The sequence below is a fragment of the Rhipicephalus microplus genome, chromosome X (genome assembly GCF_043290135.1).
Source record: "Rhipicephalus microplus isolate Deutch F79 chromosome X, USDA_Rmic, whole genome shotgun sequence".
Lineage (NCBI taxonomy): Eukaryota > Metazoa > Arthropoda > Arachnida > Ixodida > Ixodidae > Rhipicephalus > Rhipicephalus microplus.
In genome coordinates, this window is record NC_134710.1 from 430,559,993 (window position 1) to 430,575,852 (window position 15,860).

A 15,860-nucleotide genomic window follows, 5' to 3' on the forward strand; every position below is an offset into this window, starting at 1 on the left:
CTGACCTTTGTGCACAGTCTTATAGCTACCCTGGTTACGTGCGAGGTCCACACTTCGCTGAGGCACAGTGTGCTGGCACCGACTGCAGAGCTTCTTCTAACCACATGATGGTTCCCAAAGCACATCTTCGCCCTGACAATGTAGGAGCACGAAACGTTTTAGAACTGCGCACAATATTGTTCTTTTTGTAATACAATGTGCAAAATGCTAGGAAATATGCTTGGATGCATATATTGGAACCCCAGCCTATACAGAGTGAAGTGGCTCATGGAAAGAGGTGATGCTAGACAAAATAGCAAAGTTCATTAGACATCTTATTTATAGAGGGATTATTGACATCACGGGCATCCATCTAAATTGAAACACCTGGAGGCTCTTATCTTAAGAAAACAAAAATTTCCTGAGAAATTCGTACGAGTTCCTTTATGTCTCACGAAAAACTAGGCAATGTTTTACTGCATGCATCAAGCAATGAAACAGCACCTCGGTTCTGATTTTCTTTGTCTATGTGAACAGAAACTTTTTGTACGACATTTATTACTTTCATACTGTTCGGGGGTCATTTTTCTTCAAAATGCATATCCTGAATTTTCTTTGTTTTGAATATTTGAATATTTTTGCACATATAGTGTTTTTTACTGCACTGTTTACCAGCTGGCAACCATAAATACACACTTTTCACATTCATTTTAAAATATGTTTGTTGCTCTACAACATATGTTTTTTGGAAAGAACATTTCAGTGCGCAAAATTTGGTATGCTAAAATGCGTGCTGGGGTACTTAACAAACTGGAAAAAACGATCTTCCCGGGACGTATGAAAAATAAACATTTTCGAACGGTAACGAAAGAGTTAAAGCGGCCATGACATGGCCACTCAACAATTTGTGGTTTTCAATGAAAAATAAAAATAGAGAACCTATAGTGTTGTTATATAAATAAAAATGGACTTACAAATATTTCAGCTCAAAATATTTTACAAAGTTTCCGACACTGCAATCGTTCCCATTTCAATGTCAAGCCAGACAAGGCTGAAATAGCTGGACTGCATGCACAGCTGACCACCGAGCAAAATCATAACGAGAATGGGGATGCTTGCACAGCAAGCAGTTTATTACGTCACAGCTCGTGAATGCATCAGTGTTGCCAGATTCCCAGGCTGCTTGTGTGTTCACAAAATAATTAGAAATCAAGTGCTCAACTACTAAACTTTGCCTGCTTTTTTGTGAATGCCCAAGGATTAACCCACATAAAAAAAAGATTAAGATGGGAAATTTAGTGTAAAGGGGCGTTAACAAGTTCACTGCGATGTGGGTCACATGTGGCCGCGATGTTACTTCCATGCATCTGCTTGCTGATGCGATAACTCTATTAAACATGAACGCAGAAGTAAAATTCTTGTTGCAAGAAGTTATAAATAATCAGCAGAAATTCTTTCTCATCTTAGATGCGATGACCCATTGGTGGGTCACGGCGCATCAAAAGATATGCCAAGTGGCCGACCAGTGGGTCACTCTGCACACAAAACGAGCCCTCAAGAAAGCTTGCCGCAACGAATATGTTAAACTTCAGAAAATACTTCAAAACCAGATTAAATCACACAGTGCTCAAGGTTTAGAATTGAGCTGAAAAAAACCAAGAAGTTGAACTGAAAAAATGTGGGTTTGGTTCAGCTTGGTTCCAGTTACAGTAAAATCTTGTCAATTCAAACTTACAGTTAATTCAAACCAATGCCCCGCTCTCCTAGCGCAGCCATGTGTATTTCTATGAGGGCAAACTCGTGATAATTCAAATGTGTTGGTATCCCTGACACCTAATTTAAACTGGACGCCCCTGGTTTTCATTGCTCCTCACAGAAGTCGGCCCAATGCAATCCCGATTCGTTCAAATTTTCGTCAAGCCAAAGCGAACTTCCTAAAGAAGCAAAATAAAATGTTTCGGCAGACGAGATTTCGGACCCTGCGCTGGAGCTCATGGACAAGCTACAAACAGTGCTTATAATCGGCGCAGAAGAAACGCGAGCCAATGCAAATTACTGATTACTTTTAATTTTGATTGCATTACCTCTGCCACATAAATGAACATGTGTTAGAGCATTAATAAAGTCTCATATTTCCTATTAAGACTCGCTGCTCGCAATAACGCATGTCAGTGCTTGCATCTGGGGTACCACCACCTGATCAATTAATTTTGCTTGCTGTTACAGCTCAATCGACTTAATTTACAAAATGACGAGTCACAAATTTGTAGAAGCATCTTTCACATTAATTTGTCCAGAGGTGGCTTTTTTACTCTGGGTTCTTTAATAAAGTCTCATATTTCCCATTAAGACTCACTGCTCGCAATAATGCATGTCAGTGCTTGCATCTGGGGTATCACCACCTGATCAATTAATTTTGCTTGCTGTTACAGCTCAATCGACTTAATTTACAAAATGACGAGTCACAAATGTGTAGAAGCATCTTTCACATTAATTTGTCCAGAGGTGGCTTTTTTACTCTGGGTTCTTTAATAAAGTCTCATATTTCCTATTAAGACTCGCTGCTCGCAATAATGCATGTCAGTGCTTGCATCTGGGGTATCACCACCTGATCAATTAATTTTGCTTGCTGTTACAGCTCAATCAACTTAATTTACAAAATGACGAGTCACAAATGTGTAGAAGCATCTTTCACATTAATTTGTCCAGAGGTGGCTTTTTTACTCTGGGTTCTTTAATAAAGTCTCATATTTCCCATTAAGACTCACTGCTCGCAATAATGCATGTCAGTGCTTGCATCTGGGGTATCACCACCTGATCAATTAATTTTGCTTGCTGTTACAGCTCAATCGACTTAATTTACAAAATGACGAGTCACAAATGTGTAGAAGCATCTTTCACATTAATTTGTCCAGAGGTGGCTTTTTTACTCTGGGTTCTTTAATAAAGTCTCATATTTCCCATTAAGACTCACTGCTCGCAATAATGCATGTCAGTGCTTGCATCTGGGGTATCACCACCTGATCAATTAATTTTGCTTGCTGTTACAGCTCAATCGACTTAATTTACAAAATGACGAGTCACAAATGTGTAGAAGCATCTTTCACATTAATTTGTCCAGAGGTGGCTTTTTTACTCTGGGTTCTTTAATAAAGTCTCATATTTCCTATTAAGACTCGCTGCTCGCAATAACGCATGTCAGTGCTTGCATCTGGGGTATCACCACCTGATCAATTAATTTTGCTTGCTGTTACAGCTCAATCGACTTAATTTACAGAATGACGAGTCACAAATTTGTAGAAGCATATTTCACATTAATTTGTCCAGAGGTGGCTTTTTTACTCTCGGTTCTTTAATAAAGTCTCATATTTCCCATTAAGACTCACTGCTCGCAATAATGCATGTCAGTGCTTGCATCTGGGGTATCACCACCTGATCAATTAATTTTGCTTGCTGTTACAGCTCAATCGACTTAATTTACAAAATGACGAGTCACAAATGTGTAGAAGCATCTTTCACATTAATTTGTCCAGAGGTGGCTTTTTTACTCTGGGTTCTTTAATAAAGTCTCATATTTCCTATTAAGACTCGCTGCTCGCAATAATGCATGTCAGTGCTTGCATCTGGGGTATCACCACCTGATCAATTAATTTTGCTTGCTGTTACAGCTCAATCGACTTAATTTACAAAATGACGAGTCACAAATTTGTAGAAGCATCTTTCACATTAATTTGTCCAGAGGTGGCTTTTTTACTCTGGGTTCTTTAATAAAGTCTCATATTTCCCATTAAGACTCACTGCTCGCAATAATGCATGTCAGTGCTTGCATCTGGGGTATCACCACCTGATCAATTAATTTTGCTTGCTGTTACAGCTCAATCGACTTAATTTACAAAATGACGAGTCACAAATGTGTAGAAGCATCTTTCACATTAATTTGTCCAGAGGTGGCTTTTTTACTCTGGGTTCTTTAATAAAGTCTCATATTTCCCATTAAGACTCACTGCTCGCAATAATGCATGTCAGTGCTTGCATCTGGGGTATCACCACCTGATCAATTAATTTTGCTTGCTGTTACAGCTCAATCGACTTAATTTACAAAATGACGAGTCACAAATGTGTAGAAGCATCTTTCACATTAATTTGTCCAGAGGTGGCTTTTTTACTCTGGGTTCTTTAATAAAGTCTCATATTTCCCATTAAGACTCACTGCTCGCAATAATGCATGTCAGTGCTTGCATCTGGGGTATCACCACCTGATCAATTAATTTTGCTTGCTGTTACAGCTCAATCGACTTAATTTACAAAATGACGAGTCACAAATGTGTAGAAGCATCTTTCACATTAATTTGTCCAGAGGTGGCTTTTTTTCTTTGGGTTCTACCCGCGCAGTGTGGTGCATTGTCCGTTCAGTCTAGTGCCCGCCCGTGATAATCTGAACTCAGCTTGATTAAGGCAATTTTATAGTCCTGTTCAAGTTCAAACTAATGAGCTTTTACTTTAATAGAAGGTGAAAATCGAAGCTTGATATTTATGACTGTCTGTAGTAAGACCTTGTGAATGCCTCATTAAGACATACAAACATTTCAAACACCACTGCAATGAATGCCCCCCCATCAAGACTCCCTAGAGTATACTGTCTGGGCTGAGTGCTAGAGCTGCAATAGCCCAACTGCATGTCTACACATTATGGGCCATTGTTGCCTATAAGACAACAGCATTTTCTTAATGTTTGGCGCAGCTGGTTCCATGCTGAATAAAATCTGCCTGATCGGCAAAGCAAGAAACTAGTCAACCAATGAATGTAGCGTTTGCATGGGTGAAATGATGACTGTATGACAAAGCAGCAGAATAGAACAGCATCGTAAAGATGGCTTCTGCAAAGAACGTAACCACCAACCAAACCACAGTAAGCATTTTCACTTACCTGCTTGGCAATGCATGCTTGGCAGCACGGTGATTAAAGCAACCAAGCCAGGTCAGAGTTTGAAACAGTTTAAAACAGAAAACTAGTTATAAACTAGTTATGAAAACTAGTTATGAAATAGCGAAAAATCGCAAGAAAGAGATTTTTCGAAAAAGTGCAGTATCCCGGAGTTCAAACATTCAATAATTTCCCGGCGAAATCTGAAATCTGTATTCAATCTACAAAAATTAAAAAAACAGCGTTTTACATGTTTAAGTGGAGGCGAAATGACCGAAAATTGGCAAATTACGTTCGAAGTTCGCGCTCGTAACTTCTGAACGTGGCGACCGGGCGCCGCCATCTTGGTGTCATTTTCAAGCAGCTTTCTTTGTGCGTCTTTTCCCTATCTTCAAAATGGCACCAGTGCAGCGAGAGTGACGCTATTACTCCTTTTCCAAAGGTCTCTTGCACCCACGTGATTGGTCAAAGCGCGCGCTCGCCCTGCGCGCTGGCCTCCCCTTGGTCCGTTGCATTTGTTTTCCTTTTTTTTTGCCCAATTTCGCATTGTGATCTCGCATTCGCTCGGCTCGGGATTTCGGCTGCTTCGCTCGTTCTTCATGTTCGCAACTTCACTACCACGTTTCAACTACTGTGATTATTGAGTTGCTCAAATGTCCGAAGACATTCGTCTGAAGAAAACTACACACCACGAATTCGGCAAGAAACGACGACGACCATGGAATTCCAGACAAAATTCGGCGAGGCATGTCTCGCAATAGCCACTGGACAGATTGAACACGCAGCTGCATTCAGCGTGGGCGCCTCGAATGCCAGTACGGAACTCATCATATTTGCGGCATTGCCTGTTGACGCATCAAATACAGCGCCGCAGCCCACTACATCGAGCACGTGCGTCTCGTTCAGCGATGCCTCGAGTGCTGCCGCGGCACGCATCGCAGATCGTCAGTTAGCGGTTTGTGTACATAAACGCAACTTGGCACATGTCATGTGTATATTCCGTCGGCCCAGGCCTCGAGTATTATCAAAAAACGCATCGATAGCATTTTCTTATCAGCTCAAAAAAATAGCCAGTGTGCAGAAAGTGTGGTCGACGTGAAAAAGCACCTAGCGTCGAGTCGGAAATTGAACGAAAATTTGAACTTCTCGGTTTCGACACGGAACAGGCGAACTTCAGTGATAATGGAACGGAATTCTCGATCGTACATTTGAGCATGTTTAATTACCTTCTCAGACATATGATTTGCGCCAACTCCGGCGACAGTGTCTAAGGAGCAAAGAAAAGAGGACTTTAGTGTGAACCCCATGATGGCATGCTCAGTGCACGGCATGCGCGATGAGCGATTTGCTTCACTGATGGTGACTGGAGATTCATCAATAACGTCATTTCGATATGCAATCAAGACTATGCAGCCAGGAATACCACGAAAAACAAGCTCGTAAATAGACACAAGCCAACTGTAAACACTACCTACAGTCCTGGCCAGCTGTAAAGTGTAGATTCAAGCCCTTGTCGTCGTGAGAACTAAATATTATTTTTTCACTTTTTTATTTTTGTGACCCTGACCTAGGTGCAAATAGCAACAGCACAGACCACATAAGCATGTCATTTTTGGGCACAGTGTACATATACAAGCTGAAATACAACGGTAAAGTGTTTGATAGCAGCTTTCTCGCACTATTTACAAAGACCATGCATGCTAATACAGCAAATTTTTCATGGTTCCTGTGACATTGTTGTAGCATATATGGCATTATCTTGTTCCTGAAAGGCAAAGCTACATAATGATGCCATTTATACAGTTAAGTTGCCATTCCCCATCAATATGTGGAAAACTAAAACTTCAAATGCATTTATCTCAGTTTCATGATTTTGAACGTAACACGAAGTGTTACAGAGCATTTTGACATGTTTTTATTGACTCACAATAACAAGTTTGATACCAATGCGTTCATATTAAATAGATCTAGCTGGTGATGCTATTTATTTTCTTTTATTTGTTTTTCACCAAATTGTAATTCATGACGATTGTAAACGATATCTGGCAGAAATTTTTCACTGATGTTTGTATCCATTTATTTCACATTCGAAGTTTGTTACAAACAATAAAATTAGCATCACGGGCTAGACCAGCTCTTTGCAATCTGAATATATACTTTGCTTTTAGGTTTGACATGGTGAAATTGCCAAAAAAGCCCATTAAAAATATGTTAATTTTGTATTACAAAAATTCAGTATCTTTCGTTCTGATACCGCTACAGAAAATCTACTTATAGATTTGGAATCTGCAGAAGAAAGTGAATAAGTGTATTAAAATTCGTTCAATTCAGACAAGTAAAAAGAATTGTTTCAAGACACATATCTCCCCTTAGAACAGAATATCTGCGATTGTGAAGACAGTGCTTACTGCGTGAGAAGATCTCAATAGGGTTTCCTCCCCAAGGCCAACCCTTGAATTGCCAGGCAGGGCCTTGTACAAAAACAGCCACGACTCGCTCCCTGGAAAGAAAAAATATACACACATTTTGATGCATTTGGTCGTAGCATTGAAGTGGTCAAGACCCCAATTTTCGAAGTTGACAACTGCCACAGAAATCTCTTGTATTCAGAGGTGGCTCTGACTAAGTGTGATGCTCAGGATATGTGTCACAAATGAGCGCTCAAGAAAGCGCGAGACTGATTTCTAATGGCTACAAGAAAACCAGGCTCCGGGCAGACATGATGAAAGCCGGTGAAACGAACAAACAAGCATCAAAAAACGCCATGCATGTGCGTCCTCTCGCCCTCGAAAGAAACTCCGCTACGCCGAACAACCTCCTCGAATCTAACAAAAGCGAACTCTAGAAATATCAGGAGTGAGTCAGTCCCTGGTTGCATCACGGGTTGCGGAAAGTTCGAAAAAGGTCCCGCCCCTTCCCTAGTCTTGGCTGTGCAGTGCGCGGACGAAAAGGCTGGAAACTTCTGAACCCCCCAGGGCAAACATATATAAGCAGCCGGCGAAGGTGGTGAAGGCAGTTGGTGTTTTGCGCCATCAAGTGAAGGCTTGTCCTAGAGTGACAAAGCAGGAAATGGGGTGTTTTCCGTCAGTGGGCGAAGACATGTCCAGCCAATGTGCTGCTTGGAACAGCACATTGGCCACATGAGTGGCCAATGTGCTGCCAGGGAACAAGTTTCGTTACTGAAGTGCTGACGGTGCAAGTTTCCTAGAAGAGAAACCTCAGACGCAGTGGGACGACAACCAATGCTACACTTTGAGTAAGTGTTTCCTTCAAGAGAAGCATTCAAATTGTTCTGAGAACTTTGGACTGAATACATTGGAAGAACATTTTAGTCTGCAAGTGATGGCGAGATGGCGACCACCGACAAATGTGCAGATATGATTTATCGCCAATGAAAAGCCTTGTCACAGTAAGCATCCCCACAACTACCTGCTCCAGCATGCGTGTGGGTAGCGCCGCTTTAACCTACTGCACATTTATAATAGGCGGCTACTTGAACGCGATGGGCCGCCGATCACTGCTGCCTCATTGTGCGAAACCATGTTCAAGAGTGCACTGCTTTGCAGAAATTCAAGCAACTCGCTTGCATCTGCGGGTCTCAGCACCTAAAAACCTTGCTGTATTGAAGATAACACGTGCACAGTTCAGAAAGCGTAGTGCTGTTGTAACCATACTGCACGCTTTTATTAAGCGCCAGCCCCAACGTGCCTTCATCCGCTGCCAGGACTGCTAGAACATTGCGGAGTGCGCGTAATTTGTAGGAAGCTCATCATTTCTGCGTTAACCCAACAGGCTACTGACTCTATCAATGCATCCCGTATCGCCGTATCTGAAGTGGAGTGGGCGTATTCTACAGCAAACGGATCGGCCGTCACAGCATTGCGCTGTGTCTCAACTAGCCAGTATACGGTTTGGCCAACACTGCATCGCATTTAAAAAAACTGCGTTGGTTTTCGCTTACGAGCAGATCGCAAAACATATCTATCACGGACAGCCGATTATGCCTGTTCTGCCAATATACCACGCTGCGTACCCCGAATGTCGCAGTAGTTTCGAAATGGTCATTGGCGTTGTCACCGTTTGCTATCTGCCGGTTGTGCGAGAGTGCCAGAATCTTTTCTGCACTTCTGCAAAAAGAAAGAAATGGCTTTGTATTGGGCGCTTTGGGCAATATTTGCTGTTGCACTGTATTTTTTCCTTTGTTGGTAGCGACGGCATGCGTCCGAGATGCTAACTTGTAGATGGTGGTTAATGCATAGTATAATTAGTGCGTTGTTGTGCCGCCGTTCCCAGCTGGTACATATCAACAAGGCTTCATTGTACCCTATTTCACCCAACACGTCTTTTTTATTACCCTACGACTAAAAATAGCGTCGTGTTAACATACAGACTACACCGAACGACGTGCAGACGTATTGGGAGGCTGAAGCTGTAGTAGCTTCAGAAATTAAAGGAGCACTGACATCAAGTTTCAAGATCGAGATGTGCTCATCATTCGATCGCTTAGTATGCATAGGTCTTCTTGGCCAAATTTGAACGGCATCTGTCGCGTGGAAGTCATTTTTGATTCGATGTCAAACAGCATAGAAAAGCTAAGGAGAAAAAACGGAAAATAGACTGCCCTGCGACATTGACACTAGTGCTACGTGTTCGACGTGATACATTACACAAATACCATCCTGAGTGATGATGCTCCAGTAGCGATAGCATGTACGATCCTAGTGTTTTTATCGTGGCGCCGACTGGGGCCGAAGTACAGAGATGCACTCACTCATCGCATCTGATCTTCGTCGCACCGGTTTGAATGATTTTGTGAAATTATTGAGAAAAAAACCACCTTTAAAAGAACGACAAAAGAAAAGAGCATGATAAATCGTGTTTTTGCTAGTCAGCAAGCCGGGGAATTATTGTGATTTGCAGGCGAGTTGCAGTCGTCTAGTTCCAAGCATGGAAAAAGCGCGATGAGGGTGTCTTTTCATATCACGTATTACACATCAACACTACCACAAGCTATCAAAAGTGGAACAGCGCATAGTCAGATATCATCGCTAACAACTAACACGCAAGTATCGTTGAATTTTAGTTCATCTGTAGACTTTGCGTCCACGTAAAAGTGGTAATACCGTGATAACCGCGAGAGGCTGGATAAGTGGGACCATCTGGAGGCACAAAAAAGAACCTGGCAAGTAGGAAACGTATTCTATTTCTCCGCTGATGCTCATTTGCGATAGCTATATTGCATTGACCCCTTTGCGCATACATGAATGCTGTGCACGCCAAAACACACCAAAACAGCTAAATGAGACACACAAGCGAACATGGCTGAAGCGTGCATCCTCGGGCACCTCTGCAGTGGTGCTTGGAACGGCATCCATTTTGGAATCACTGTTCTGCAAAAGATCAATCGAGGCAAAAATAATTCGCAACATCGTGAATCGCAGGGATTCCAACCTTCAGACTATCATATTGAACCCGAGTCGACATTTTGTAGGGCGACGACAGCAATGCAGGTGACAAGGCATGACTGAATGTGTCCACCTAGCAGACAAATTGTTTGCGGAGCAGCTGAGCCTGACGTCACTCTTTTATGTGGAGAAGTGGTCAGATGTGGCGTGATCGGGAGGTGACCGCTAGGTAGCGCCACTGCTGGTGCTCCCAGCGCTTAAAATTGTGGGATTACCGGCCGTTTTGAATAGTGCTAGATACCAATGATATAAATCAATAAAAGTGGTAGTTATTCATCCCTCAGTTGCGTTTTAGGTCGCGAATCGCTGCTACAGGGTCTATAGCTGCTCGCTGATGCAAAAATCTTGGCATAAGTAAATTTGATGTCAGTGCTCCTTTAACGAAAATGAAAAACCGCAGACGGGAAGAGAAACCATTCTGGTATTTGCATGTAAAAATGAATTTCAAAGCAGGAGACTTATCAGCAAGTATATGGCTGGCAGTGTAAGCAATATGATAAAAAGGAGCGTCAACACAGTTGTTAAGTTCAAGGATTTAAGCGTACACATACCTGCTAAGTGCAAGGATTCTGAATCCAGAAGATTTCCGCAACAAGGGGTGGGGTGGCACAGGACTATTTTCCCCCTTTATTTTGGCGCCAAAAGAAAACAAACAAAAAACATCGCGAAAAACGAGAGATGGGGGTCCCAAACGCAAGCGCTAACAACGGCGTTGCGGTCTTATAATGGCTTGGTCCCACCGAACAAACGAGGGTAGGGTTCCCCTCTAAGGTGAGAGCCTCAAAGTACTGCTGAAATTTGACGTCATCAAAACAAACAGCAAAACCTATTTCTGTCAAAATAACTCGCATATGTCTTCCTGGGACACACGTGAATGGACCGCATGGCGCAGCTGCCTGCCGCGTTAAGCGCGGGTGAAAGCTTTGCTCATTACTAGATTCTTTTGACAGGAACGCCAAAACGCTTCTAGCTTTTTTTACGTCTTTACTGCCCTTAATCTACCACTGCGTTAGCAGCGTGCCCTCAGAGCTCGTAGATCGCTATCGCATCTCGCCGTCACCACGGTTTTGTGTGCAGTAGTTGCAGCAAACAGTACAGTTTTCAGAATGCATACGCGCATTCAAAACTAAGTCGTTTTATGTTACCTATGATCACATTTGGAATGTTTTTGTCCACAAATTTTGCAAAAGGCAGCATTGCTTTCTTTGACTGGTCGAGCGTTGGACGCGCACACACTTTTGGAGTTCTGACAGTCACGTCGTCGCTATACATGATCGTGTCAAGAACAACCATGGTTTCGGCCACAACGGTTGTGGCAGCGACAATCCCACGCACTGTGAAATACAGTGCATGCGCTGGTCACATGCACACTTCCAAAGCTTCGAGCACGCCGCTTTCGGCTTTCATTGAATGGTCTCGGTACTAAAGTTCATATCACTCGCCACGATGAGTAAAATTGTAAACAACATTTGAATTTTGGCCCCATGGACAGCGAATTCGCATCTGTTGCAGTTTCACATTACTGAGATTCTACAGTAGATTTAGATGAATGCCTCCTAAATTCGTAATAAAATGCGGTGGTTTTGCAAAAAGCCGGGAGCGGATTGAGCAATATTTTGTCAATGCGGCCAGATCATGCACAGAAATTTCGATTTCTAGGAGATTTTCCCGACAACCGTGCAAACAGAAGAAACAGTCGAAATCGTAGAGTTTCCCTGACAATTTGGGAGACTTGGCAGGTCTGCATAAAGCGAAACACCCACAAAAACAGTTCTGTTAGGTAATGTAGGGATGGTGGTGTAAGAAAGAAAATCGTCTGAGTAATCGCAGTAAAGGTAAAATCAAAATAAGGAAGGATTCATTTTACGACACGAAAAGTGCTTTGTTGTTTGAAGGGGAATTGCGTTGTCGCAGAACGCGTAGTTATAAATCGAGATTAGGCAAAAAAAAAAGATCTCTTTACCGTGCATGTCTGTGAAAGCTAAGAAAACAGAGGAGCATGTTTTAATTGAATGTAAAAACATACAGTAAGGCACATGTTAGAGCCCTGACCTGTACATGAGGCCGTTGGCTTTAAGGATGATGACATTGGAAAGGTAACCACGACAGCGAAAGAAAAAAGTAAAAGACCACTGAAGGATTTGTTGTAAAAAATGGGCAGAAAGAAAAAAGAAGCAGGAAAACAAAGGTTAATCTGCGATAAAGCACAGAAAGTTGGGCTGTCATCCTATAAAATAGTTTGATAAGAAAATAACATTTCAATTGGACTGGAACAGGCCATAATAAAATAGTAATAACTACAACAAAATCTTCAGCTTGGCACAGCGTTGGTCACAGCCCCATTATAAAAGGTACGCCGTTTCCTACATCCATCCACTGTTAACGAAAAAACTCATATGGTCTTTATGCATTCCCTTAAGATGGCTAAAAAGTGAAAGCCATTTGCTTTTTCTTACGCGACCGTGATGGCCGAGTCGGCGTGATGGCCGAGTCGGAAGATTTCTGCACCTAAAGTCGTTTCGCGTTGCCTCCGGGATCGGCGTAATCGCAAGCTTTCAAAACCTCCTGTGCCACCAGGATTGGCCCATCTATGACTGTGCAACAATAGTGATGTCAAATAATGACATCAACATTTGACGTCACATTATAATGTCACAGTGACACCACAATGACTTCTTGACGAAATAAAAAATTCTGACATTATTTGACACCATGGTGCTATAATGAAGCATTGTCTTTATATCATGATGACTTTTGACAGCACTCGCCTTTACGCCCACAATCATATTTCGTGTTTGATGAGGCCTCAAAGGCAATCATTGAATCACTGAAGCCAACCGCTGTCACAAAATTTGAAAGCCCATCCACGCAACGAACAAATCGGAGACTGCAGAGAGGCGAAAACCCATACACAAAAAAAAAATTAGGCATGTGGGGCACATTCTCATTCGTCTTTGCCCTGTGCTGGTGACGTGAATTAAGACTACTCAAACTTCATTCAATGGCAGAGTTAAGTTTTCTGATCTATTCAGGAACACGACTTTCGGATATGCCACGCGAATGTGCATTTTTCACTGGTCAGTGACGAGCAAAATGTTAAAATTACCCTACATTTTATAACAAAATCACATTGCGGCCCTACTACACTATGCTGGCCGAAAAATTCCAAAATTACCCTACAAGTAGGATAATTACTAGGCTTGTGCAAATATTCGAATGCTTGGAATATTGATTGATATGTGGGGTTTAACGTCCCAAAACCACTATATGATTATGAGAGACGCCGCAATGGAGGGCTCCGGAAATTTAGACCACCTGGGGTTCTTTAACGTGCACCCAAATCTGAGCACACGGGCCTACAACATTTCTGCCTCCATCGGAAATGCAGCCGCCGCAGCCGGGATTCGAACCCGCGCCCTGCGGGTCAGCAGCCGAGTACCTTAGCCACTAGACCACCACGGCGGGGCAATGCTTGGAATATTCGAACAAATAGTAGAGTATTCAAATTTGCTAATGTTCTAATTTTAATTCTTTAAAATTTCGAAGTATTCACAATGAACAAATATACATGTTAATTCGCTTGTAACTTCCTGTAAAGATGGTTTCACTGCACTGTAGGGATGCTAAGCAGCAAAAGCACCTATACAGGAAAAATGCGCTATGCCACGAAGCAGCATTTCACATCTAAAGGGGCGCTGCAACCCTTCTTGAGCGCAGTCAGAAAAAACGCTGCCAATCGGAAGTCAACGCTACCGAGAACACGCGAGCCAAATACTACAGCACAGCATGCGGCCTGTAATTCACAATAAATTCTGAAAGTCAGCTAAAAATCGCTCTCTTTTCTAGACAAATGATGCCCCAAGTCAAAAAATGACAACCACTATACAGTCGTGCCCACATATAACCGCCCCACTTTGGCTTAAAAGGAACAATATCCGCGTGACCGTGAAAATATACATTGGTTCAATGGCACAAAATCGCACTTACAACGAACGCCTCCGAGCGCTGCTGCTTAGTTACAGCGAACGGAGTCGGCGGTCTGCCGACTTCCCGGGAAACCAATTTCGACCACCGATCCGGCATCGGTGAGGTGCCCATACATTCTTATTGTTAAATGCCAACCCTGCCTCCGCGCCCCTCTAGTTGCTGCTCTCCCCGACCGCTTTTAGTTACGCACCCCTCCGTCCTTTGTCCCCCCGCTACTCTGAGCACCCCGCATCGCCAGAAGAGGCCTGTGTTTTCACACTGCCACCGATCTTTCGAAGACCGGCCGGCCACCTACCGTGTTTTTGATCGCTGGTACTGTCGTTGGCGTCGCCAGCCTGGAGTGACCAGACCAATTGCCAACATCGTCGGCCACAGACTATATCCGATAGTCTGCGTCTAGTGCACGCACGTAAGCTACCCTACCGACTCCGATAATTCGTGATTCGTTTCGTGTTTAGGACTTGTTCTCGCTCACTTCGCACTCAGCTCAGCATGCCTTCCGCGCGTGTGCGGAAGCGCGAAAACAGCTGTGAATTTGCACGGAACGAATCGCGAAATATCCGTGAAGCACGCAAACCCGCCGGCGCAACAAAACGATTTTTTGATTACGGCCGTCGATTCTTCGAACACCGCCACGCGTAGGCACTCTTTCCAAGTTTTTCTACGTGCGAGTTTGGTGGACCTTTCAAGCAAGCTACCTAACCTGCCTCCTTCCCTTGTGTTTTGGTTTTGAAGGTCGCCCTCCCGCCGCATCCTCCCCTCTCTTTATCGCAACTCCTTGCCCTTCTCTCGCAAGTCTGCTCTCTTCTCTTGATAACAACCCCTTCGCCTGTCTCCATCGCTCCGCGACGCCCGCTACGCTGGCTCGAGTTAGTTTCGTTTTCTGACTGGAAACGGGCCCAGAGCTGTTCCACGCGTTCTGGCATGTGTGTCGCGTGTGCGCGTCTTGCTCGCTCTTGGTGTGCGTGTGTGGTCATGATGGTCGACTGGAGGACTAGCACTATTTTTCGTGCCACTCAACAAAACGTCAAAAGTGTGACCGCTTGGCTTGAGCGGAATCCGCGCGAAATGACCACCTGGCAGCCAACTTGCCGCTTCGGGCGTCCCAGTATTCAGCTGTGGAGATGGTGAATATTTCGTGGGCGGCGGTGACGGCTAGATACGCGCGAAACTGTTCTCGCAAGGCCGACTTCGTCGACGTGAGGCCCGATGCCGAGCCTGAAGTTTCCGGACAGGACCACTGTGGCGGCGATTTGTGGCAGCGCGTCGCAGACTCCGACCTGGGAGAGCGGGTGAGACATCTGTTGCGATGGTTCAATTACGACCGATGATGATGCCGACACTGCGGAACCGTGCATGGATTGGGGCATTGTGAATGAAGTGCGTGGCGAGAGCGATTTGGAGGAATCGGATTGCGAGAGCGACGAAACTTTGGAGCCAGTGCCTCATGCAGCTTATGCCACGGGCCTCGGCGAACGAGCGCCCTGCCGTTTTAAGGGAACTCG

At 43.7% G+C, this 15,860-nt stretch overlaps 1 protein-coding gene across 2 annotated transcripts in view; it reads right to left on the bottom strand.

The window, feature by feature from the left end:
• Positions 1–15,860, bottom strand: part of hyx (cell division cycle 73 hyrax) — a 162,939-nt gene that overhangs the window by 37,916 nt on the left and 109,163 nt on the right. The window contains exons 13-14 of one of the 2 annotated variants that reach the window (XM_075880437.1): positions 7,312–7,403; positions 6–132 (exon numbers count right to left, since the gene is read on the bottom strand). In XM_075880437.1, the coding sequence (XP_075736552.1) occupies positions 35–132; positions 7,312–7,403 (190 nt within the window). In that variant the 3' untranslated portion in view covers positions 6–34. The remainder of the gene's footprint in view (positions 1–5; positions 133–7,311; positions 7,404–15,860) is intronic. The other variant, XM_037413200.2, reaches the window with a different exon arrangement.